The 26,883-nt window shown below is 31.2% G+C and overlaps 1 protein-coding gene across 2 annotated transcripts in view; it reads right to left on the minus strand.

Moving 5' to 3' along the window:
- The window catches only part of LOC129226474 (CUGBP Elav-like family member 4), a 568,366-nt gene that overhangs the window by 422,582 nt on the left and 118,901 nt on the right, over positions 1–26,883 (minus strand). For both annotated transcript variants that reach the window (XM_054861084.1, XM_054861083.1), the window contains exon 2: positions 5,842–5,890. In XM_054861084.1, the coding sequence (XP_054717059.1) occupies positions 5,842–5,890 (49 nt within the window). The remainder of the gene's footprint in view (positions 1–5,841; positions 5,891–26,883) is intronic.

Below are 26,883 nucleotides of genomic sequence, written 5' to 3' on the forward strand. Positions count from 1 at the left end.
TGGTTGCCATAAACGCTTTTATAAGAGCAATCCTTAGGTTCTCCTCTGGAAATATAATGTTTTCAGGAAAGAGTAAGGAAGGTTATAAAGCAAGACGATGCTAACGGTTATTGGTTTTTTGTCTCCAGAATACTAAGTGCAGTTTTAGGGTGTGTCGAGATAGGAAAATAGTCGTAAATAAAATGAGTCTCTAGGTGTTGCCGATGGGAGGGAGTTATCGGGTGAGGGAATTGATTTTGTGTGAATAAAATGTTATGGTGACGAGAATTTCGCCTTGAATAAAAATGACATCATTGACTGAATGCGCCGAAAGAAAATATCAAACAATATTGAATCTGGGAGTTGATTATTCATAGTTAAGTAGGGTTTTACTGGTCATTTTCTTGGGTAATAACCATTATTTTCAGTAAGGGAAAATGATTAAGTAGTAGCTTTAAATACGGGGTGTCCGCCGACTGACGTTTTTTAGCCACGTTTCTTCTTGCCAGCTGAGAGGTTTTATGCTTGATTTCACTTTGTGGGGGAAAAAGAGCGAAGATAAGGTGGAATAAAATGAAATAACCCATAAAAATTTAATAAAATCTTCGTAACAAAAAGCCATTGAGCATTTTCTAAAATATAATGGCTTTTCATTTTAGATTCCAAGCAAAAACAAGCATTGGGGGAATGAACAAAATTTTATGTACATATAACACAAAAAATATTATAATAAAATTATATAGGTTTTAAAATGTCGTTAATTTTTTACGATGTTTTAGGCATTTTATCCACGTATATATGAAATTTTATCCTTGCATTTGTTCCTTGAAGAAAATTATGGTGAAGATAGAACGGGAAGGTTTGTTATAAAAGTAAAATTCAAGTATCGTAATGATTTAGCGATTTAAAGTACTTAACGGTTTTTATTCGTTAAGCAAACTTTTCTTACAACGGTTTTAGTGTTTGCATTATCGCAGAAGAAATTTAGAAGTTGTGAAACATATAAATTGCTAAGTCAAAATAGAAGTAAAATAGTAGAGGATGATGAAAAAGTACAGCTTTCTCACAGACTTGTCATTAACATTTAAATTTAAACTTTTATGCTTATATTTGTGTAAGTTATTTCAGCCAGAAAATTTCATGCCACAGTTCAAATGTTTTTATATTTTCATGTAATATCTAATCTACAGTGGTTACGGTCCTGTTGCAGTTTCATATAAAATTCTAGAACTATTGAAAAAAAAAAGTTCTACAAGATGAACATTTTGTCTTGAAACTATTACACATATCACCAAATAAGAGAAACGTCTCAAGTATCAAGTTTTCTTTCAGTTAAATATATTTAATATCTAAACCTTTGTTTCAGAACAAACGTCTAATATGTAACTTAGTCCAATACATAAGCCGTGAGATTTCTTTAGGTGGGGTAAAGTCAAAAACAGTATTTATCTATCACCGTTACCGAAAACACCACGAGAAGTACAAAGACGCGTGTCTGTCGAATGGGGCTGTTTCCTTCAGTCAAAAGTACTACTTTTAGTCACTGAAATTGATAGAATAAGCAGAAGAAAAAAAAATAAAGTAAATAAACAAAATAAAAATAAAATAAATAACACGGAGCAAGACAAAACTTTCATTTTCCCAACGCTTAATTTTTAATTATTTTTTTTTAAATGTCCAATTTTGAAAAGAAAGTATGGTCTTTATGACGTCACAAATGATGTACTTTGGCGCATCTCCACTGATACCTGAATGCTGACTGCTCTCTACCACGTTTCCACCTCTTATGATAATTCAGAAGCGAAATAAATATTGCGCTCTACGCTTGCTATCAACCATATCGTTGCCAGTACATGTGAGTAAAGATGCTAATTAAATATTGCACTCTGCTCTAATGGCATCAATGAATGGCATTTCATCATTCGTGATGCCATGTGCAAAAGCGGGAGAACCAGTTAAAATAATTTTTAAAAAAAATCTTTAAAAAATTATTTTAAAAATGGTTAAATTTTATATTTATGGTCAAATTCTATATATTTATGGCATGCTCTTTCAGAAAAAAAGAAAAAACTTTTAAAATTTTCTAAATGACCCCATTGGGTTACAGATAAGTGTTTGGTGTGCAACATAAAGCTCGCTCTGTAAATTGCTTTATCTGAAAAAAGAAAAGAGCTTACTATATTTTTCTTTTATTCTGCGTATCAACCATTGTAATATGTGTAAGAGTTTTTTTTTTTTTTTTGAAATCCGGGTATCTGGACAAAAATCGACTAAGAAATGTGATAGGTCTTCGCTTATTATATAATTTTCCTTGTACAAAATCAGCTTTTCTGGCCACAAATTTGCTATAAACGAGTTAATTCTTTAAAATTTAATCATTCGTACCATTTTGTTTATTTTTCTTACATTTATTCCTCTAAGTTCTTTTTCAACTAGAAAATAGAGCTTCAGTAATTTAAACTTTCGCTGTTTGAAGCCTTACAAAAATCACCAAGACTTTAAATAATTCGTCTGAAACTTGCATATTAATTTTCTCTTTCAACTCCCGTGATGAGAAGGAATTTAAGAAAACTGGATGCTTAAGGTATATTAAATATTTTTCAAACACGAAGAAACAGGAAATTTAATCTTCGTCTTTAATAAACAGTTAGTTGACTTGTGCATTCCGAGGAAAAGAAAGGATTAAATTTGAGTGATGAATAGCGTTTTTCAAACTACTACCGAAATTTAAAAGTATAATCCCTCGAGAAAGATTTGAAACGTGAAACTGCGCAATTAGAAAACGAATTCGGTATTTATTAATTAAATAGATGTCATCTGAGAAAACCCTTGCTTCCAACTATACCATAATATCTTTCAGCAACCACAAAATGGCACACGATGACGCCATTTTTTCCTTTAAAAAATAAAAGAAAAAACCTCTCATCAAAATAATATTTTCTTTAAATTCCACTGGGATGTCTTCAAATTAAAAGTGCACATTCAAGCAGTTTGCGGAGAAAATATATAAAAGAGAGAAAAAAAAACTTTTGTTTTTTCGTTGACTTTAAACTGAAGTGAAGAAAAAACCATTTTGCGTGGCAGCAGTTTGTTCAACAATTTAGAGAATGCGACGCAAGCTTGATTTGAAAGCTAACAAAATAAAGAGGAAAAAAATGGAGGAGGAAAATGGTGAAAGATAAGTGACAAATTAAAATTTTATTTGCACCACGGCATTTTAATTTGCAACTGCCTTCCGCATTAAAATGTCACGCAATACTAAACTGCTCCAAATTAAAACGTAGCAAAAATGTTTGTGGACGGGGTTTGGGGAAACGAGAAGAAGTGAAAAACTAGAAAAGAATTTTTAGAATTTCGCATTGTAAGGCGAGTGGAATTGAAAAGAATTCAGTAGAAAGTTGGGAATATTTCGAATGGTTTTCAATGAAAATAAAGTAGAAGATTTTTCAGTTTTAAATAAAACCTCCATGCAATGAAATGCAAATTAAATAAGGAATTTCTGATAAAGTATAAACAAACAACAAAGTGTTCAAAACAAATTAAGGATATCAGCACATACTAAATTGTAATATTTATAAGTAATTAATGATATCGCATGATTTTTAATTCCGTAGAAAACTATTTTAGTGCATATATTTTTCAGTAACAAAAATAAAAGTAAAAGAGTATTTAAAAAGCAGAAATATTTTATTTGATTTTCTTAAACACTGTACCGCAGTTCGGGTACCATGCGAAATAAATAACATTTCTATGAAAGAGAAAAAGAAAAAAAAAACATGTGAAATATTTTCTTTTTCATTTTTAAAATAGGTTGCCACGTTAAGTATTGAATGCACCCTTTTTTGTAGAAAACATGAATTAAAAAAATAATAATAAGAAGAAGAATCATGTTTTTACGAGTTTTGATGGTATTTACACTTGTTTGGAATTTTTCTGTCAAATTCGTCTAACGTTTTATTCATATTTTGTATCCTCGGCAAACCATGTTATTAGTTTTTTACCAGTCGTGTAAACGATAAATTTAATCAGCATAAGAATTTGATTGCTTTTTCTCAGAATAATACAATAAGAAACCAAAATAACAAATGAATTCAAGAAAAAAAAACATTCAAAAATATTCGAAGGAATTTATGAGGATAAATTTAAAGAACTTAGTCGAGTAAAGATTTTTTTTTTTGCAATTAGGATTTAAAATGTTTTCAAACACAAATATTCTTGTTAATTATCATTACTAGAGCTAGATCTACACTCTGCGTAGCATTTTTCATGGAGTTAAAATAAATGGAAGATACACAGCTAGACAATCATTATTTTATCCTTTTATGTTTGGTTATGGTGGTTCATGTTTACATATTGTTTTTTTTTTTTACAAAATATAAGGACGTCAGTTACATAGATTGTTTAAAATCTATTAAAAATTATTAAGTTCTAATATTGGAAAGGAGCTCAAGCTGTTGTTAAATAGAGCAATGATGTTTTTTAAAAACAGAATTTCAGTTTAGAAAAGTCCTTCGGACTGCGCAAAATTAAAATAGTAACATTTTGGGTCTATAGAAAATGTTAGATAATAATATTTACAGTCAAGTACATTATCCTATGGTTTAAAATGTTTTTTTTTTTACATGTATTTAATTGTTTCTAAAATCGTTTATAACTTACCAATGGGGGTAATAATGAATTTAATCAAAATTTATTCCCTCTTTTAAATCTGCCAACCCTCATATTTTTTAAATTGTATTTTAAACAGTGTAAAATAAACATCACTTGGGACTTCTTTTGTTATTCATAAAGTTCCTATACAAAATAATTTCAGCTTAATTGCAATCAAGCTTAAAGCATTTTATCTAGGAATACATAGATCATTTAAAAAAAAAAAAAAACACGAGGTGATATATGCCTTACATGACTTCCTTTTACGCTAATTTAGTGAAAATAGTGCCTAGGAGTAAGCAAGGAAACACTAAATATTTTCACCCCTAGTTTGTTGTGAACCGAAGTAAAAAAAGTTTTACACAGAATTATTTCCCCATTATTAGTAATTTTAATGTGATTCAATGGGAAACTCTCTAAATATCGCCAATAGTGGCCAAATTGAAACCAGATTTTTTAAAAAAAAATCATTTTTCACCAAGTTGGCGATTAAAAGCCTGGCGATGTATCGTCCAATGTCGACCAAACTTTAACACTACTTGAGTTTGCATCGAAATTAACTATGATTTCCTCCCAAAAAAGTGTAGCAGCCCCCTTTTGAAACATCCGAGCGCAACCAAACGGGGAGGTGCATAAGTAGACCCCCACTAGGAGTCTACTTACCAAATTTCATATTTTTTACGACTTACAGTTGGGTTTTGCGAGGTACATACGCACATACATACGTACATACGGACGTCACGAGAAAACTCGTTGTAATTAACTGGGGCAATCGTCAAAATGGATATGGGCAGCATACATTTTTAGGTATATATGCATGTGTGGTCGCATCAAAAAAAAAAAAAAAAAAAACCTCAACATTTATTCGGGGGTGAGTAAAATGGAAATTAGGGCCGATTTTTGAGTGAAATATTTTGTGCGATAACCAATATAATACCAATTCACTAGATCATCTATTTTCTACAAAATCACTAATTTTTACACTCTATGACAATATCATATCTTCCTTCACAAACTTTAGCTCTCAGTATACGCAGTAGACGAAGTAAAGAAGCAAATTTCACTTCAACTGTTTAGTTAACCTACGTAAAAGCACTAAGGAAAGTAAAATCCTCTTCAAGTTGTCATAGAAATTAGATCCCATGTCATAAATGTTCAAAAAAATTTCAGCGTTAATTTAAATTTGCATTATAACGATGAAATATTGCTTACCTCCTCTGTTCTCACTGTCGGCAGGCTTCACTTGGATTGGACGGTTCATCTGAAACAAAAAAATTAAAAGTTAAAAAAAAATGTCTTCAACAATTTATTTTTATACATGCTACAAATACCTTTATTTTATTACAATTGCAAATCGTTTGTTGTACGAAAACACAATAACCGTTTAATGTTGGGAATTTCTTTCCAATATCAGTAAATCGTTAGAAAAAATATTGGCCACTCATGAAAAAAAAATCTTGATAATTCAAGCACAACTACGATTTTAATTTACTCATTAATTTATTAATCATTGGTGGTGTCAAGCTATCAGTATTACCATTGACTAATCAGCAATCTTTAACTATAGAATAATTTTACTACCGAGAGAAGTATTAAATTTAAAATCTAGTTTAATTTAGATTTTGTAGTTTTTCACTTTCTAAAAAAATATTTTCTATTCGTCTATGTTTTATGCATTCTTAATTTTTTTGCAATATTCTTCATTGTTTTCTTATAAGACTACAACAACAACAAAAAAAAAAAAGACTCATTCTTCAGACGTGTGCGTTGCAACACACGCACGAAACAGGTATTCCTACTATTTATAGATACGAAAGAGCTAGAAAAAATGCTGAAAGGAATTTTGGAAATAAAACTTTACCTAAGCCCTAGCTGAAAAATGTTAGCTTAGTTCATGTTCAATGCTTTGGTCAGTCACCGGTCACAGTTTTTGGTAAGCAATTAAAGTCATCTGAATTGAATAAGTTCTAAATTATATGTATTTCGGGGAAGAAATTTGATAGATGTTATATCATCACTAATGCACTAATTGGGAAGAACAAACTAACACAACGCACTGAAGAACAATTTATTTTAGGAACAAGATGTTCCTTTCTGTTAAATGGAAAATTTTGTGATATGTGTGCTAAGTGCTGCAAAGCTTCATAAAAAGAATGGAGTTGTAACGCATACCCTTACCATCAGAGTAGCTACAAAGGCATTAGAGCACAAAGATGTATGTACACATGTTTATAGAGAAACAAGTAGGTGTGTCACATAGAAAATGAACTTAATCAAATATTTTTTCTGCAGTTGTAACATTCTGATATTGAAATTGACTTTGAACCGGTTATTTAGTTAAAAGTCAGCTGCATATACGATGGTAGTACGGATATACAAAGTGGATTCAGGTATTCGTGAATAGGACTTGGTACATACATACAGAGACTCCCGTTGCCTTTTACGGTTAGGGCTTAAGCGATTTGATGAGTCTCTGTATAGGCCTTTGTAGGTGGAACATTCCCAACTTTACATGAAATACACCGCCAGCTCAGTCAATTCCAGCCAAGGACTGCAGTTTCGTGCTTATTAGCACTCACCAGCTCGGCATAGGAGTGACTGAGCTGGAGGTAGAAAACCTCTTAAAGAAGCCTAGAGTGCCAAACAAACTCGTAGCTAATACAGAATTAGCACAAAGTTTTTTTCTACCAGTTTGTTTGGCACTCTATGCTTCCTTAAGAGGTTTTCCACTTCCAGCTCAGTCACTCCTATGCCAGGCAGATGAGTGCTAATAAGCACGAAATAGCAGTCCTCGGCTGGAATTGACTGAGCTGGAGGTGTATTTCATGTATTTCTGCCTTAGCCCTGGCTATAAGGCGGTAACTTACTGAATATTTCCAACCTTCTTTACCGCTCACAAGCCAGGCAAGATATCGTTGCCTCAGAGCAACATTAAGATATCTTAGGGTTATTTCTGGGATTAGATACCTTACTGTTTCTCTGATTCGACTATATGTTACTTGCCATGTGATTAGTCGTAGGTGGATTGATGGTGAGTAATCGTAACCACACCCTGAGAAGACGATCTGGATGGTCGATTCTTTCTAATTTAAGGACCAAATATAAGAGTAAAGGGATTAAGCGTACTTTTTCAAGTTTTGAGTTAAACGCATGCAAAGCTCAAATCATAGTGGTAGGTTTTTATTGAGAAGTTTTTCTAAACAACGTTGTGTAGCAGCACTAATATTACCATTTCTTGCACTAAAACAAATGAAAATTTCGTCTACTATCTGTAACAATGCTTAAATGTAATGGCAAAATTTTGACAACAGCAGTCAGTTTTTCCTACGATCAATTTTATGATACATAAATATGATTCAGAACATTGTCTCTTGAACACCACACATCTAGGAACTATATGTCTATTGCTGCAACGTCATTCCATTTAATTTTAAGCTGGAAATTATAATGATGGAAACTTGTTTCTAAAACCAAACTTTCGTAAAGATCGCCTATAGAATGCTTTTAACCACTTTTGATATTATATTCTGGGCCGTTTCATAACAAAGGAAGATTAGTTGAGCATAAATACAGCGTAATTATTGCGCGAACAATAAGATTTCGGGAGGTACCTTTGGCAACAATGCTAACCTATTTTAAACTTAATTCCCCACACCTCTCAACTGCCTTCTCTTTGTCCCAAACCCAGCATGATGCAAGACATAATATCATTTAAAGCAACTCAGTGGAGCCCATTCCCGTTGGAATACGTTTCCGAGAGCAAATTTAGGCGTGTTCCATTATTAAAACAATTCTTTCTGAAGGTGACTTCAGAGGAGGGAAAGAATAAAGGACACACATAAATACGCAAGCAGAAATAGATGAATGCATTATACATCGGCGTATGAATGCATGAGAAGATATAAAAGGCCACCTTCTGCACAAACGGTGGGGGAGAATTTCAAGGAGGACAGGAAGATGGGTTATAAATATTTATTAAATTTCGAAATGGCAAGCAATGTGGCATCAACTTGGAGGACTGTTTTGAGTTTGTACGTTCTCTGACTGCAAGGCGACTGGGAACGGTTCAAAGCATTGAGGGTGTACATGTACGTTCGCAGTTGTACTAAATGTAAATGGAGTAAACGAGTACCCGAGAAGGTTGTAGCATGGAATGTAGTAATATTCTTCATTTTTTATAAGATGGATACGTTTAAAAACAGTAAATATAATCTCAGAACTTGTATTTACTCTTGTTGAAAATGGTAGTTTCGTGCCATAATTTCTTTTTAGGATAAGTTGAAATAAAACTATAAACACATACATAGAGCTTTGACAAGATCTATTTTTGTGGGATTTACCTTATTAACTTATTAACAGCATTAACTAATTGTCTTGATTTATTAACAGTACTGTATTGGAGGATGTACGGCAGTACACGGCTTATACCGTTTGATTTCTCTCGAGAAATGAAGTACACCCACCAAACATTAGTTAGATTTCTTGTTTTGTACACTATATTAGTTATTTTTTTCAAAAATAGTAACCAGAAAAATATCTCACAGCAATATCAGATAGGTATAAATGGCTATTAATCAAACTAATTTGTCATCACTTATTTTTCGTTAAATATTATAAGTTTATCATAGTTGATGGATGAATATGCAACTCACCCTGATAAAAAGGATGTATTTTTGGAAAAATAAAAATTCTGACTGTCAATTTTGTGATTTTAATTCTTCACGTTACCCGTCGTCTTTCTCCTGAAGTTTCAGCGAGCAGTCTCCTATTTTGAAACTTAAGTACAGAATATGCTTGGCTAATTTTGCGACTGCAGTACTGATAATTGACTCAAAATACTAGAATAACTTTTAAAAAATATATTTGGAATAGTAGAGGAATATAGGGCAAGGTGAACTAGTTAATATAACTTACTTTTTTCAAAATGAACAAATTGGAAATTTGTTTTAAACATTACGGTACACAAAGAACGGCCAATATTTTTTGTAATAAAACTTGTATTGAAACATTATTTTTAGTTTTTGGCAGAAAATTTGCATCTGCAAAAAAATATGGAAATTATTCACTTCTATTTTTATTGGGCAAAAGGAAAAATGAAATGTTTTTCGAATGAAATACTTTCCATTAGATCATTAAAGATATTTTTGATCAAATGAATCCGTAAATAAAGGAATTAATGAAGAAATGAAAAGGAAATGAAACAATATACGAATACATAAATAATTAAATGAGTTAATGTATTAGAAAAAACAAATGTTTGAATGAAATAGTTAGCGATTAAGAAAATAAGTGAATGAATAAATAAATGAGAGAATGATTAAATGAAGGAACTTAAATAAACTAATTAGTTAATGAATACGTAAGTGATTTGATAAAAGACTGAACAAGTTAAAGAAATGAACCAATTCACTTTGCCCTCGCTACTTTGCCCTAAATACACTTGATCAACTGTACAACACATTTGAAATGCAAATAAGCGTAATAGTTAACTAATATATACTGCAATGATTTGTTAGTAGTGCTCAATTATTATTTCAGATGAACAAAAACTTTATCATTAAATAAGACCAAAAATATTTTTGGACTTACAACAAAATATTACAATATGAGTATCATTTTTTAAAAATTGCTTGTAATATCACATTTTCAGAGGTAATTTTATCTTAACTGCAACAGACTTACTATTTGTTATTGGGGCATTCCAAGGTATTTTTGACATTTATGTAGAGTCCGTAACGTGACCTTTTTTGCCATAACTTTTTAATTTACTGTTGGATTAGCATATTATTTTATTTTGATCTTTTCCTACCAACACACCAGCTCAAATTAAAATAATTTGCAAATTAAACGGTAAATTAAAAAGTTATGGTAAAAAAGGTCACGTTACGGACTCTACATAAATGTCAAAAATACCTTGGAATGCCCCTATTACATAATTAAAATATTACTAGATAGGTGGCGCTAAAAGCAGAGCAAATGCTACACCATTTTACTTTGCACCATATTTCCCTATATTGAAATACGTTGATTGTTAATTTTGAAATATCAAAAGGAAAAATTGGGCAAACAGAAGAAATAGAAAGAAATTTGATAGAGCTTGATTTTTTCTAATCTCAAGTAGTTTTTTTTTTTTAATTATAGTTAGGACGACGTACTCCAAACAATTCCTCCAAACAATTATTCCAACTGCTTATAATTTTCACGAGTACAAAATTAAAGTCTTTAAAATAACACAGAATAGAATGAAATAACAACCCTATAGACAATAAAACAGGTTTCCCCATTTAAACAAATATTATCATAACAGTTATATTAGAGAAAATTTATGTCAAAGAAAATTAAAATAAAAATTTATGGGTTCGTATTAAAAGGTCTTTCTTTTTACTTCACTACGTGAAAGTATTAGAGAATGTAATGAAAACAGTAGTAGGCGTTGTGTTCTAAATTTTATGTAGACAAAACGAGAAATAAATATTTATTAGATTTTGAATCAACAATCCAAACAGTTGAAATACAGAATATGGTTTTTAATATGACAATATCTGAAAGGTATGGGAAACAGCAGGACATGTAGAGAGGATTTACTCCAAAACAGCGGTTAGAGAAATGTAAATTGGTTGTAAGAGTAATAATAGTAGAAATACGCCTGCTCACTGTTTTGTTTGGCCGGAAATTTTATGCGTGAGCACGACAAAATACCTGGTAGTGAATTATTTTAAAGGCATGATGTTTTTTCATTAAAAGTAGATACCGGTTCACATTTAATATTTTGCCAGGAATCCGATTCAGTATTTTATTATTTTTAAAGGTATGTTTCGAAGGATAAACATTTAGTTCGACTTGTTTCTCGAGGTTTAAAGTAGAATTCATGCACAATAACTTACAATATTCATTAAAAAATATTTTATACGCACTTATTTGAAATTAAAAGGTGTTAAGATTTATTTGGCTATTAAATTTGATAAAAATTAAAACTTTAAATAATGTAAATTCTCAATAACTCCTTATAACCTTTATTTTCATGTATCTATCTATTTGTAAACATACAAATACGTACATCACATTAAAATATATATGATTTCGATACATAATTATTGGTGCATGTTATACACAACATATTATGTAGTGTTTTGTAAACTTTCGAATATATTTAGAATTAAAGTAATTATTTGCTAAGTTGCAAATTTATTTACACATGCAATTTTTTCTTATTATTGCTACTGTTTATCATTAAAAGATGTTTTTGTTAATGAAGCTATTGCTTAGTAAAAACGACGATTAAAATCAAAGGTTTTTGAAATATAAGGCATAGAACATGTCATTAATGTAATTTATCGAAAATATTTTTCAATTCATTCGAAACAAAGTAACCGAGCACATGTTTTCTTTGCAATGTGCACTCTAAGGCAGAGAAAACACATTTACAGATTTCATAGAAGTAAGATCAACAGTTACTTTAAAAAACAATCAATGTTTTTGTAAAACATGTTAGAGAAAACTGCAATTGAATAATTAAGTATAAATTAGCGACTATACTGATACTTATTGTATGTAAATCATAACTGTATCTTCAAGTGTATAAGGTGCATGATGTTTTTGACATGTTTTTAAAGGAAATAAATGTTTTTCTTTGTTATGCATATTTTTGTAGTTTCAGTTAGCTTCTTTATAGTTATGAACCTAATTATCTATTATTAGCTTATTACAATGGTTTTCAAAACGGTTGCGTAAAACTTCCAGTAAAAATTTATGACGTGGAAAAATATTTTAAAAATTGACAAGTAAATTATCTAATTGATTGTTTTAAAATGCAAACGTGTGCGTAAAAAAAACACATTTTAAATTTAATTTAAATTATCACTTTACGAAATAAACGAATACAAAAATTGATAAAATAACACCAATTTGCATTAATAATAACATTTCAAAAGTTTAAATTTGCTAATTCGTTTAGCAAGTAAATGGTAGATAGTAGAACCTCAAAACTTCGTTTAATGAGTTTTCACTTATTTATTTGTTAAGTAAACATCACTTCAAAGTCATCAGAGGCAGCCATTTCTACCGCAGATGCAAATTATCCATATATTTCTATTTATTTTGTTTCCTCCCTTTAAACTACCAGTAAGTTTTTTGAACACTAAGTGCCTCTACTTTTCCTTTTTTAATGCTTAAAAGTCAAAAGCGAATGAATGTGAAATGCGAGTGTTATTTTGTTCAGTAATTATTTTTAATTACGTATTACGCTTACATAAACATCACAGTATACAAATGTGACATTCGCTGAACAGTTTTTATAACTAGTATATAGTTCAGATCTCCATATGTAGTACGCATTTTTAAACATGAACTTGTTTAAAGCTAGAGCTAAGCTTGTGATATTTCCTATGAGATCCTTTTTAAATCTTCTTTCATCTGGAATGGGCTTGTTTCCTTCAGTCCAAAGTAGTAGTTTTAGTCACTAAAATTGATAGAATAAGCAAAAAAAAAAAAAAAACATAAACCAAGAAAATTCTTTCATTTTCCCAACCAACAGTTTTTTTAATTATTTTTTTTAAAATGTCCGATTTTGCAAACAAGGCGTGGTCCTGATGACGTCACAAGTGATGCTCTTTGGCGCATTTTGTACCGCGTTTCCACGTTATGATAATCAAGAAGTGATTTAAAATTGCGCTCTACGTTTGCTATCAACTATATCATTGCCACTACACGTGAATAAAGATGCGAATTAAATGTTTTGCTCTGTGAATGGCAACACAGAATGGCATTTCATCATTTCTGATGTCATCGGCAAGAAATGTAAACAATGAAAGCGCACCGATTTAAGTAATTTTTTAAAAATATTAAACTTAAGCAAATTATTTAAAAAATTGTTATATCCTATATTTTAAAGCATGTTCTTTCAGAAAAAAGAACTTTTAAAATTTTGGAAATGACCCCATTTCCGATTTACTAAACGTCCGGTCCCAATCACTTCAACTGCTCAAGACTCTATTGTAATAGTTAACGCAATTTCTATTCTTATTTTCAAACTTTGTATTTAAATTTTATTATATTATATATCCCTATAATTCTATAATTTATTGTACTTTTTAAACCTTAATTACTATTTGTGCATTTTCAGGAGCGAATTGATAATAGCAACCTGTTATTGTGGATGATGTTCAGCATTTCGCATGCTCTTCAGCATTCATTTTCCAGTAATGAATTAGCTAAACTAACATTCATTACAGAAAATTACTGTTTTCTTTACGATAGAGAATAATTTGATTCGAGTGCGCTATCGACCAGCCCCGAATAATTCCATCCATAAAAGAACTACTTAACGTCGAAACGCGGCAATCTTTCTGTGTCGAATCGAAATTCGATCGTTAATTCTGCCGGGTCAGAGAAATGGCGGGAAAAAACAGCATTCCTCCCAAAAGTTTACTTATTTTCATCCCAATGTGTACAGTGCATTTGAATGCGATTAAATTCGACGCCACGATTACTTATCCCGAAGTCTGTAAAAATTTCTCCTTTGCCAGGGAAAACGTAAATTGCGGCCATAATTCACCCTTGACATTTTTTCGATGTTTTTCCGTGTTAGAGGAAGTGTGCAACAGTGCGGAATTTTTCTGCCGCGGGGTTGGTGGTGCAAAATAGTGCCAAAGCAAACATTTATTACGAAGTTTGCCCGCAACTGGGGGAAAAGAGGATGGAATTTTCCCCCATTCTATTTTTGTGGTTATTGTGAAACATATGGTGGCAACAAAACAGAGCCACGATCAGGTTGCTTCTGTTATGTTTTCTTTTTCTTTCTTTCTTTTTTTTTTCGAGATGTGCGAATCTACTCGGGATTGATATCTTCATGGTACCAGGTGATAAACAAGGTAATTGATGGTTTTTCAACTTTTTTTGTTTTAATTAATTTTTTTCGTCATCTATTAATTTTTCGAGAGGTAATATTACAAAAACATCTTCCTATTTGGTAGAAAATCAGTTTTTTAGCTTAGAGAACACGGTTCTTTAGTTCCATTTGATAGTACATAATTTTATCGATTTATTCAATTACTTGACATATATACTTTCTTTAAATCAAATGGTAAAAGTGATTAATAGTGGTACATTGACACTTGGCACTTTGTTAACATTCTACCGTGACAAATGCTGAAAAACATCTCTTTTGCGTTCACGGCTCTTTGATTCTCATTTAACATTCTATTGAAGTTTAACTGTTTTTTTTTATAAAGAAAATTATATGTTATATTTATTTAGCGAACTGTTTTGCATTTAAGAGATTTTTTATCCAATTTAATATAATTAGTGTATTAATTTACATTTTAATATAGCTTGCTTTATTTTGGAAGGGTTATTTTACACATTAGTGGGTTAATTTATCTATTTACATGTTTAATAATTTTTATAATTTTCAATATATTTAGCTAGTTTGCTATATTTAAAAATAAAGTTAAAAGGACGAAATAATGCATGACATCCCTAAATAAGTAGTTTCAATGTAACTTTGACCAAACATGGCAACAAATACTGTGGTATAGTTGTAAAATTTCAGCAAATAGAAAATCTATAGTTCCATATAGCGATAAATTCAATGCCTCGCCAATCAGTGGCGTAGCCAGAAGGGGGAGGGGTCCAGGGGGGGGGTCTGGCTCCCATCCGACATTACCCAAGTGTAAAGATATGATTATAGAAAAAAAAATGCATTGTGTTGAAAACAAGCATTTTACTGAAGTATAAAAAATGGCAAACAAGAAAAACTATGCATATGTATTTCTCTTGTACAATATATAACATACAATATTCTTTTGAAGGGAAAATTGACAAAGTAAAATGGTCCGGTAAAGGGGGGGGGACGAAATGAGGACAAGCTGTAAGGCGTAGAGCTTTATTGCATTGATTCTCAATTTTTACCTAGTGTGCACAAATATTCCCCTCTGTAGTCTCCAAAACATTGGTTTCTCTTGTATCATTGAAGTACATGCAAATTCTGAGAAAATACTTGTTTAGAATCTAACAAAAGGCACTTCTCCTTTGTCTACTTCCCTCCAAATTTCTCGGAATTTTGCCCCTGTGTAGACTTTCTGGGGAAGTAGAGAATCTATTTTGTAATAAATTTTGAGGCTTGTTTTAAATCCCAATGCACTCAAAATTATTACTTGTCATTAATAACAGTTAAATAAAATTAATAGCAATTAAATAAAATTTTCGACTCTAAAATCTATTTTGCTTATTTTTAAGAATTTCTGCATGTCAAATTTCCCCTAGCCCCTCCTTTCCGAAATAACTTCCTGGCTACGCAACTGATTGGACCCCCTCCGAAATGAAATCCTGGCTACGCCACTGTCGCCAATGAACCTTTATTTTTTTTACCAACGTTTAACAAATATAGCCATTACAAATATAAAATTTCATTTTGAGTATCATCAGCAAACGCGTATTTTAAAATGTTTAAAACGTTTAAACTAAAAATTAGAAAATTAGTCGTAGATTTAGCAACACGATTTCAAAGAAATTTAACCAGAATTCTACTTTGAAAATAAAAATTATGTCAAGTGACGTATATTCAACAATCAGGCTTAAATAAAAGAAAAAAAAACTATCATGCAAAATCCCTCCCCCCCCCAAACAATGATGATAGATATTTAAAAACTTTAAAGAAATTTAAATGAGAAAGATGGATTTAAAAAGTGTAACCATGAAAGCACAAAGTAAAATAAGTTTAAGAATTGAAAATGAGAAAGATGGAAATATAAACATTGGATTCAAAAAGCGTTACCGTGAAACGCAAAATTAAATGGTTAAAAACTTTTTGAACTTCATTTAATTCGATTGTAACTTTTTTTCTAATATCGATAGAGGGTGAAACTTTCGACCTTAGGTCGAGTTAGATCTGGACAAAAAAAAGCAGTTCTTTCCAATGCTGTGAAAAAGAAAACTGTGGGACAATTCTTTCAGTTTTTATTGATGGATTTAATGAAGAAAGTAGTGCCTAAATTTTAGCTAAGCCTAAACAAATTCGAGCTAAAAACGTAAAAAAACTCCCGCCGCAATTGAGTTAGAGCATTGGAACAAATTGCGTAGAACGCGGAAAATTCTTCCCTTTCCAACGATATATAATATTACTATTTACAAGTAATTTTTCATCCCCATATTCCGGAACCTATGTGAAAAATGGGTCTAAATTGGAATAAAAAAAGAACTATTCATCGAGTTGTTTTCGAACTGGTCTGCAAACCTTCTCAGAACTTGAAGGAACAAACTGTGAAAATTTCAGCAAAATCGGCCGGGTAGTTCTCGAGTTTTGCGAGTTCAAACACACAGACGTTTTTTGGAGACTTCATTTTATACTATGTAGAGATAAAGAATGTATCATTTAATTGCATCTTTCTTCAACATGTTTATCAAAAACATTTATTGTAAATTTAAAAGAACGATACGTTTACGTACTTCTAATAAGTCTGTAAATGGGTTTTCACAGCCGTAGAATGCATGCTGCAAAGAAAAAAGCCTCTCGGTTACTTCGTTTTGAGAACCAGTTTTTAAAATTTTCCTACAAAAAATTTTCCTGGTGAATAAGTAAATTTTTTAATTGAAAAACTGAAAGAGGTACACGTTTTAAAATATCATTGATCTTAACGTATCACTACAAGATATTTTCTTCATCAAGTCAAATTCTTGGGTCATTTTTTCAAATTTATTTTATGAATGCACAGCTGCATTTTCATGAGCAATCCTATTGTTACGGATTTCTCAAAAGTTATAATGTTATCTTAAAACTTTATACGTTGCACTAGATGCATTGTAAAGTTTTTATAATTCTATAATAGCAAATCAATTTTTGGTAAAACTATTCAATAACTGCCCTGCAATCATTAATTCAGTAACAAAGTGTGAGGATCTGACTTGGCATAAGGCATTCCCCGGCATTATTATGAAATTGTCGCAGTGGAATATTTTGTCAAACGTGGCCAGTTGACCCAAATTAAGAGAGGACTAATGACCATGGTGACAAATGTGAGCCATATATAGCGATTCCGATTGGTGGCATCTGCCTAATTGCCTTAATCTAAGTTAATTTGGTAATGTCAGGAACACAGACGGTGATCAAAGACGGGACATTTGCAACTTCAACAACACGCGGCATTTCGGACACCGAAACCCCTAAGTACGAAAAGAGGGACGATCCCAATAATTGTCAGTCCTGTAGCTCGGAAATTCGCTGTGGTGACATATTTCTCTTATCTTATGAGTGTTATCTTTAGAACGTATGTAATAATCTGCCGGATGTAACGATGCAGTAAAATATTGAAAAATTCACATTTATTTTTTAAGTGCACACTTTTCTCTCTCAAATAGTTTGTGTTTCTTATTTAAAGTGAATGAGGTTCTTTTTCGAGGAAAACCACCCGCTAAATTCCAAAAAAAAGAAAAAAAAATCCCATAATAACGATCCTGAAATCAATGTTTGCTAGTTTTTTGATGATGTCGGTACGTATTTGAAAGGCAAATAAACCATTTAAACGATCAAAAACTGTAACTAGTTTTGTCGTCGCGTCTATACGTAAGTATGTGTGTATGTGTGTATGTATGTATGTGTGTGATTCCGTATCTCGCAAAGCTAAAAAAAAAAGGTTAATTGTTGCAGGTTGAAACTTAAATTCTTGTAACTTACTAATGTTTAGTTGGGCAGTTCTTGTTTTGGTTTCAATCCCTAGCTCTAAATGTCCTTATTATTAATCGAGCAATCGCTCAATTCTTCTATTCATTGGAGTAAGGATTTCGCGCCACTTTGCTAGTTTTGTCAACATGTAGTTTCCATTATCTTTCTATTACTTTATCGCTAGAATATTATGATCTATAGAGATGTAGGTTTTCCGGTTTCAGCGGTGATTATTTGTTGACAATTAACAAATCCGTCATCTTTCAGGTATACATGAACATATTGCTGTGTCTACATCAAAAATGTTCACTATAGGTCCGTATAGTTAAGTCATATCTTGTTATAAAATTGGATACTAGTTTAACGATAGGTTAATAAAATGTATTTATGCACATTTCATAAAACCATTAAATACATTTGATGTTCTTAAAAACAAATAATTTTTAAAACTTTCATATCTACACTTAGATCAAACATTCCACACAAATCAAAATTAGAGGCCACAATTTTTGTCGGCTAATAAACACATCAAAAACTTCTCATTGCGAAGCGATTTTTTTATGTAAATAAAAAAATAAAGCAATATCTCAGAGACATTACTGCCGTCTTTCTTTAACAAAAATACCGCCGTTGTGTAAGAATGAAAATACAAAATTTGTGGCTTTTATTAACATTTCCATCTTCCCAAGTCCTAAAATTTGACAAATGCCACCGAGGTTCAAAAGCTAGTACGATATTGACTTTGTGGGTTTTGTTGAAAATCGTCCCCATTTCGAATACAATCTTTATTCCATCTCCACTTCCCCCTTTGTCTGCTAGAATCCCTAAAGGGGCTTTCTAGAACTCCCCTCCCAGCGGAATAATTTCCCAATGATTCATAGTTTAGCACCGCTGAGGCCTTCACAAGCATAAAGAATTTTCCGATTTTGGCTGAATGTGACACTTTGATGTATCATTTAACAGGCCGAAAATCTGCCCGCATTTGGTCTGCTATTGAGCATTTATACTGATGACATTTTCAGAGTGGATCTGCAGTCTTTTTATCAAATCTTTTTATTCTTCTTTGATGGAATTCTGCCAATATTGCTCCGCTGGAGTTTCTTCACACAAAACTGAATTCTTTTCGCTTGTATTATTGCGCGTAAATGACGCTAGTCCTATTTACATGAAACAGAATGTTACACAATGGGAAAGAAATTATTTGTCAGGGACATAATGAGCAGTTTTCCGAAAATCGAATTGCTTGAATGGCTTACATCAACGGAAATGTTATGTATGATAAGTTTATGTAAATTGAAATTACTAAAAAGCGATTTATTTTCTTGGCTAAATAAAATCATGGGGAAATTATCTAACATTTTAGACCTCAAAAATGGTTTGTTTAATATTGTAAATTAACCAGCAAAGTAATTTTTGACAGTTTTCCAGATATTAAAGTGTATTTTATTTGAAAAAATTGTGCATTTAATTAAAATAAAGTGTTAAAGTATAATATTACAATAAAAGTCCGAAATTTGTTAAATGTGGATATTATCCGGTGAATATCAACATTCGCATGGCAAAACCTAAGTCCGGGCATTACTGTGCTATACAGTTTAAAACCTTTTCTGTAGGAAAAAAAAACCTCATTTTATCTTTGCCAAGATGTTTAATCATGTCGATGCTCATATTATAATTAGTACTTATTTGCACCAGTTTAGTCAATTAAAACAAACTTTTGCTTATTACAACATGTTTTGCAATGTTACCTCAACTTAGGAAAATAACCTGTTGGACTGGGACGTCAGGGTGATACGCCTCAAAGCATCAATTTTGTTTTCTTGTAATAAAAAACTTTATTCGAAGTTTTTGGTCATGACAGAATTTACACAGCTTCTGAACCTACATTAAGAGAGGCTGCAGGTACTATCTTTTATTTTTTGTTAACATAAAATTAAAACAAAAAAGTTTCTGCTTAGGTGGGGCGTGATACCCGGACTTACCTTATTGCTGATTTTAGTTTGCTTAAAAGTTAACTTTCAGTTAAAGAGAAAATGTTTAAATACTCAATCATTTGTAGCGTACGTTATGTCTTAGTGAAACAACTTCAAAGACTGAAAAGAAGACTTTAAATAATTTTAATAAATCAAGAAATTCTGCAAAATTTTAATTATAGCATTTTCCCTTATAAATGTTTGACCCGATACCTTATTATATTGTTTGATTAGAAAATTATTTAGTTCTAGTAATTAACGTTTTAAAAGTAAATTGCATTTGGCCCAACGTATTCATTGGAATGTATGCAAATGAATACAAATATTGTATGTTTTAAGGGTGTGGCATACAACCTCAGGGTATTACAAGTGAAATGTATGATGCTTTATTAAGAATAACTTGCGGATATAAAAATAATTCAGACAGCTGGGGGACTTCGTAACCCAGATTTTCTCATAGAACACGATTTTCAATAGATATGGGTAAAAATGCAAATAGAAAAATACGTTAATGGTTAATAACACATTTTCAAAAGTGGAATTAGCTAAAGAGGTTCAAGTGTCTTGTTGCTAAAAAAAAGCAACATTTGTTCATTAAATTAAAAAAGTTAAATGTAATAAATATGTTTGTTAAAAAGTGGAAAAAAAAGATAATAGCGCTCGGAAATAATTATTTCATTTTTTGATTTCAATTCTAAAACTTTAAGTAATTATTTTACGTCATCACTTTTAGGTTGGAAAAGAAAAAAAATGCGTGTCAGAAATATTAAAAAAATGTTTTGTATTTCATGTGATTAATTCTTGTACAGTACAAATTAAGTGAAGTATTTCTTCTAGTACTGAAATATATCTGAGAACTGAAAACAATTTTTGGACTTCTATTCACAAAGAGTAAAAAATGAAAGCCAATACAATACGAAGAATAACTTTCTTGAATCAGTTCGAAGCGTTGCATGAAAGTAAAGGAAAAATTAACATTAAATGTATTCAACCAAAAGAACAAAAAACAAGATTTAAAAAATTGTTTAGAAATAAAAATTCAAATTTTGCTTTAAATATTGAATTTTCAAGCAAACATTTAAGCATTCAAAGTTTCTAGTTGAAAAAAAATATGGACAAACAAAGAAATAGTTTTTGTTTTTCATCATATTAATACTTGTATAGTTAAAAACTTACAGACAAATCCACCTTCAATCTCCAAAATTTTTTTGTGAACTGTAAACAATTGCTGAACTTCTCCTCACGAAAATAAACAACAAAATCCAATCCAATACGTAGAATAACTCCCGTAAGTCCGTTCGAAGCATTGCATATACAGAGGGGTGGGGAGGGGGGATGTCTCTTTTGGATTTCGGATCAAATAAAACCATCAAAGAAGATTCGTCCAGCGTTACTATTGGGATTAAGCTGTCACTGCATGTACTGAGATGCTGACACTGTCCAAAACTTCTGATCTAGCTCATGAGAAGCAAAATATCAATTGATATCGGCATCTCGGCTATGCGTGAGGCAAAATGTTTTGTGTCACTTGAGCCAGGTACTTGCTGCTGTCAAAGAATTATTGAGACAAATCTGACAATCATTCCTGTTGCTAGTTTCGCACAGAAAGTTAGTTTTCTGATCTCTGAAGTCAAAAAAATGCCAGAAGACATAATTGCATCAAAGTATATGTAACTTAATATAGATATTAAGTTTTGCATTTGAGAAAAAATTAGTTTGTAGGGATAATATTCCTTGCTAAATTGATGCTGTTTCCTGACGTCTACAAAAACTCGATGAAGCAAGTTAAATAAATACCTTTGTGCGTAAAAAGAAAAAATAATAAATAACAACCTCAAAAAGCACAAATTGCAAATTACTGCAGACACGTGTTTCGCCTTTATAAGGTTCGCCTTTTCCAATGTAAAGGAAATGCGCATATGGATGAAAAGACATCGACAAAAGCCCATTTCTTTTGCATTGAAAAAGGCGTTCCTTGTAACTCCGAAACACGTGTCTGCAGCAAACTGCAATTTTTGCTTTTTGACGTTGTTGTTTCTTATTTTACTCAGTGAGGCAAATGAGTTAAAATTTAAGTTTGTTATTATAAAAAATGCTTTCCGATACCAGGCAGGCATCTAATTTTTTATTAAATGATTTCTGATAATTGTAACAGTTAAGAAAAAAATCGAAAAAAAAAAGAAATCACTTATTTTTCCATGAAAGTTAATTTATTAACATGTAGAATGCATTGACTTTTGTATTATAAAAGGAGTTTGATAACTATTTCAATAGTGAATTAGATAAGGAATAAAAGTGTACTATGAAAGACATTGATTTGAAACGCTGTACTACGCTGTACTCCAAGAGTTTTTGGGAACAATATTGGGAGATAGAGACGGAAAGGATCCATATACCTTTTCTTTTGTGCTTTTATTATCATTCCTTTTTCATTAATTACATTATTTTGGATGTCAGTAGTCTTTTTTTCCCGCCATTGGGTATTGTAAAAATAAGGAATAAAAGTATTGTTGTAATTAAAAATTATGGAACATTTTTAATTTCCGGGGTATATTTTTCTTAGAGAATTATTTTATATTGAGATAAAACAAATAGTTTAACTTAGGTCTTTATTGTATTACGTATCAACCAATTTGTACACTTTGTTTATTTAAAGATATAGTTTTAAACAAGCAAACTGCGAATATTTTCCCAAAATGCCGTGTATGCAGACATTTTAAAAAATAAATAATAATTAAAACACTGTAAGATTTTTTTTTACTATGCCTCGGAATAAATACTGTTTATAGGAAAAAAAAAGCCGCTGCTATATTTGTATCATCTAATTAATTTTCCAGAAAAGATTAATTTGAAAATTAATTATTTTCTTTATAACCATCTTTATTATAAGCAGCTTCAAGAAGAATTTTAATTATAAGGTCTTTCATTTCCGCCCTCAGAAGCAGCTCTTAAATACGTTTATTTTCCAATAATCAATCAGTATATATTTTTTAATTTCTAGCTTTTGTTATCGCTCAAATGTTCATAGTTGTATAACAGATGCGTGGTCATAAATCGAATTTCAATCATGGAGGGCTTCAAATTCTTTTTTTATCGAATCTGAAGGGAAATTATAATTGAAGAAATTACAATCCAAAAAAAAAAAAAAACCTTCAATGCTGAGAATAACCTTTCTAAACTAAAATGCAAAAATCTAACAACGTTGGTGCTAAGCCTAATTTGCTGAATACGTTGAATACTAATGAAATTTAAACGCATTTTTCCGTCTATTTTGCAAATAGTTTTTGCTTTACTCGCAGTTGCTTTAGTGTAATGGAATACGAGAACCTTGATTCGGGCGGATCATTGAAATTCGAACATGCTGCTTGCCGAGGAAGTTCCCGTTCTTTTTTTTTAAACGACAACGGATACGCAAACAATTCTCGATGTTGATTCGAAATTAATTAATCATAGTTCCTTTTTTATGACATAGATAGATTCAAAACCCAGTTACAAGCCGTCTTGAGAGATAGGGGAAATGGATAAAACATTTGCATATTTTTAATGCATTAATAAGTAATAAAGATGAGGATTTTCTTTTAAAGAGGCCAGCATTTAGTCATATTCTGTTTTGAGAAAAGACAAACAGTAAAAAAATGCTATTTCTAAAATTTGTATTATTTTCCAGTTACGAATTTTTTTGAAGAATTTTATATGAATTGACATTTTCAATAGCATTTCTTTTGCAAATAATTTCTACTTTACAATACATGCCTTTAAGTAATACAGTAGGAACGCAATTGAAAGTTTAATCGATTCTGTTAAATGCTAACAACTGATAATGTTACCGCAAACCTTTTAAAGTGATCTTTAATGAAAATTAGAAACAAAAACAGCAAATTGATTCCAGTGAAAATTTTCCAACTAAAATAATAATACTAATAATAGCAAAAAAATATTGATAACAGCAACAATAATAATAATAATAATAATAATGTTAATCATAATAAAAAACCATTACTATTTGAAAACAGAAAACAAATCCTAGGACAATCCTAGGAATTTTTTTAAGATTTGCTATGGGATCAGTTGAATAGCTAGTCCAATAATTTTTATTTTTAGTGATTTTTGTTGTTTTCTTCGTATTGGTTAGGTGGACAATATTAGATCCATAAACTGTGGTGTAAAACGTTGGGGTGGTAATAAATAAAAAAAATATGATAAAAACAGCAATAATAAACAAAAGCAGTAGTATAAAAATCATTCGATTTCTTAACCACCAACCTTTTCCTGAACATGGTTATGGTATTGTTGCTGAGGTGGAACTTTTGTCATGGGAAGACTTTGATAACTGAGATTCTTGTTAGTTGTTTTCAGCAGAAAATTATTTTGATGCCAAAGACCGTTCACTATTTTTTCTCGACCTTAAATTATTATCGTTTTTCAGAAAGCTATATACTAGAGCGCATAAATCCTGTGCAGGTTCAGATAGATTGTTTGTGTCATAAATAGTACTGGATGCCTTGAAGTGCATGAAAGAAAACACAAATTTTAAAAGTCCACACACACACACACACACAAACATTAGAAAAATTATTTTCTTTCTGAAAAGTGTCAATAATTAACATTCTCTAATTTAGTTCTGATATTTTTTGATTATAGCAACGTATCTCAAGTTTTTAGTAACAAATGTATGGCAACTAAGTCGCTAAAGCTGTAAAAGTAAAAGTAAATATGCGTAGAGACATTGACGCTGACGCTAAAGTACTGTCTAACCACGGATTGTATGGAAAGGCAAACATCTGGTTTACACGCGGAAATGGAAGCATCTACTAGTTTTCCGGGATGTCAGATTTTGCAGATGTATGTTAGCCTCTAAATTAAGCAGAGTCTCATTCAAATGAGCGGAATACGCGCATAAAATTTTAATTTTTCCCCTCATTCAGATGGAGTCGCCTTAGCTGGATGTTTGCCAATTCCATACAATCCGTGGTCAAACAGTAAGCTCAAGTAAATCTAGATCTGTTGATGCCAACAAGTTCCTCTTTATTAGCTAGAATAAATGAGAAACAGATCAAAACTAATAGTTCAAAAAAAAAAAAAAAAAAAGTTAGTAACTTTCAGTTATACGTATACTTGATTCTAAAAGCTGCATTTTGTAATGAAACAATTAATAGAAACACTGTTCCTTACAACGTTACATTATGCACGGTCATCACACTAAATTATGCAAATTAATTCAGTCTGTTACCTTTTGCTACAAGTAAACAAGAAAATTATAATTTTCCATGACCTTCACTCACCAAAAAGGTTGCTAATACCCTAAAAAGTAATTTTATGCTTCAACTACATTTGATGGGATGTCCACACTTTGTTACAAGCTCTTCAAATTTTGTTGAGATACTTAAAAAACACGGAGAATAACTTTTCCCTTCATAATAACTTTCCTCACGTCTTCAAGATTCGTTCTCTGGAGAAAAAGTACTGCAAATCTTGACGAGGGAAAATTGCAACAAAACTTCCACCATCCTCCTTAAAGCATTACTTCCACGCGTATGCGTAATTCGTATCAGAGAGAGGGGAAAAAAGTTTTGAGAGGAAGAAAAATCCTGCGTCCTCCCGATCCAATTGGGTTCGTAAATTCTGATATTTCATGTGCGGAATATGAAATTTCTCAGCATTCACCGTGTAGTTCTCCCATTCTATGATGGCCTCAAAACATATGGTACACAGAATAATAATAATCTTACAAGATACACATCGAGTTTATACCAGAATTTATATGGCAGGTTACAAGGAGTTTCGAAGAAAGCTGTTTCCAAATGCCTAAAAAGTATTTCTTTGGTTCAAAAAGGAGGAATATTGCTTTCGTTTCGTTCGAAAGCTGGCTTGCTTTGAAGTTTACATACTGCATATAAACTTGGGTCTTTCTGCATAAAAATTGTTCTCCAAAGCCAGCGGAACCAACGAAAGGGTCCAACTACAATACTAACTTCATGTGGGTGAGGTTTTCTTTTTAAATATAAGTAGGTTTGGGTTTATGCAGACACAAAGAAGTTTGTGTAGTTGAAATTCCAAGTCCTACTGCGACCCATTTTGAACCACACTTTTAATAGGCTGAAGAAAACAGACTTCTGAACTCAGAAGTTTGAAGCAAAGGCTTATTATTCTACTTTTGAGATAACGAAACTTATCCATTGCAGATATTTACACTAAGATTTTAAAACAAAATCAGTTTGGTGTCTTCAAACAGTATTCGTTCATTACAAAATAGCTTTAATATTTTTCTTCTTCAGTCTGGTTATACTGCCGTCGGCAGGTAAAGGATAGAGACTGCAAATTTTTCATTTTTTTTAACCTTTTTGTCATCTATTTAACGTTAGCTGTCTTCTTAAAGCTTGCCTTTTGTTTCCGTTGAAAAAAAATGGCGTTAAAAAACTCCTACATCCAATCTTTCCCTATTGTTAACAATGAATTCAAAGCACATTTCTTCAAATATCTCAAAAACGTATTTTTTGCAGATGCTTGTGTTTACCTATCCGCGGCAGTACAGCCGTTATAGATATTTTTAAATAATTCGTGAAACATTTTTTTCAAAAACAACCTTTGTAATTTTATAGAACTTAAATTAAACTTCTATTTTTC

The sequence above is a fragment of the Uloborus diversus genome, chromosome 7 (assembly GCF_026930045.1).
Source record: "Uloborus diversus isolate 005 chromosome 7, Udiv.v.3.1, whole genome shotgun sequence".
NCBI classification, from domain to species: Eukaryota; Metazoa; Arthropoda; class Arachnida; order Araneae; family Uloboridae; genus Uloborus; species Uloborus diversus.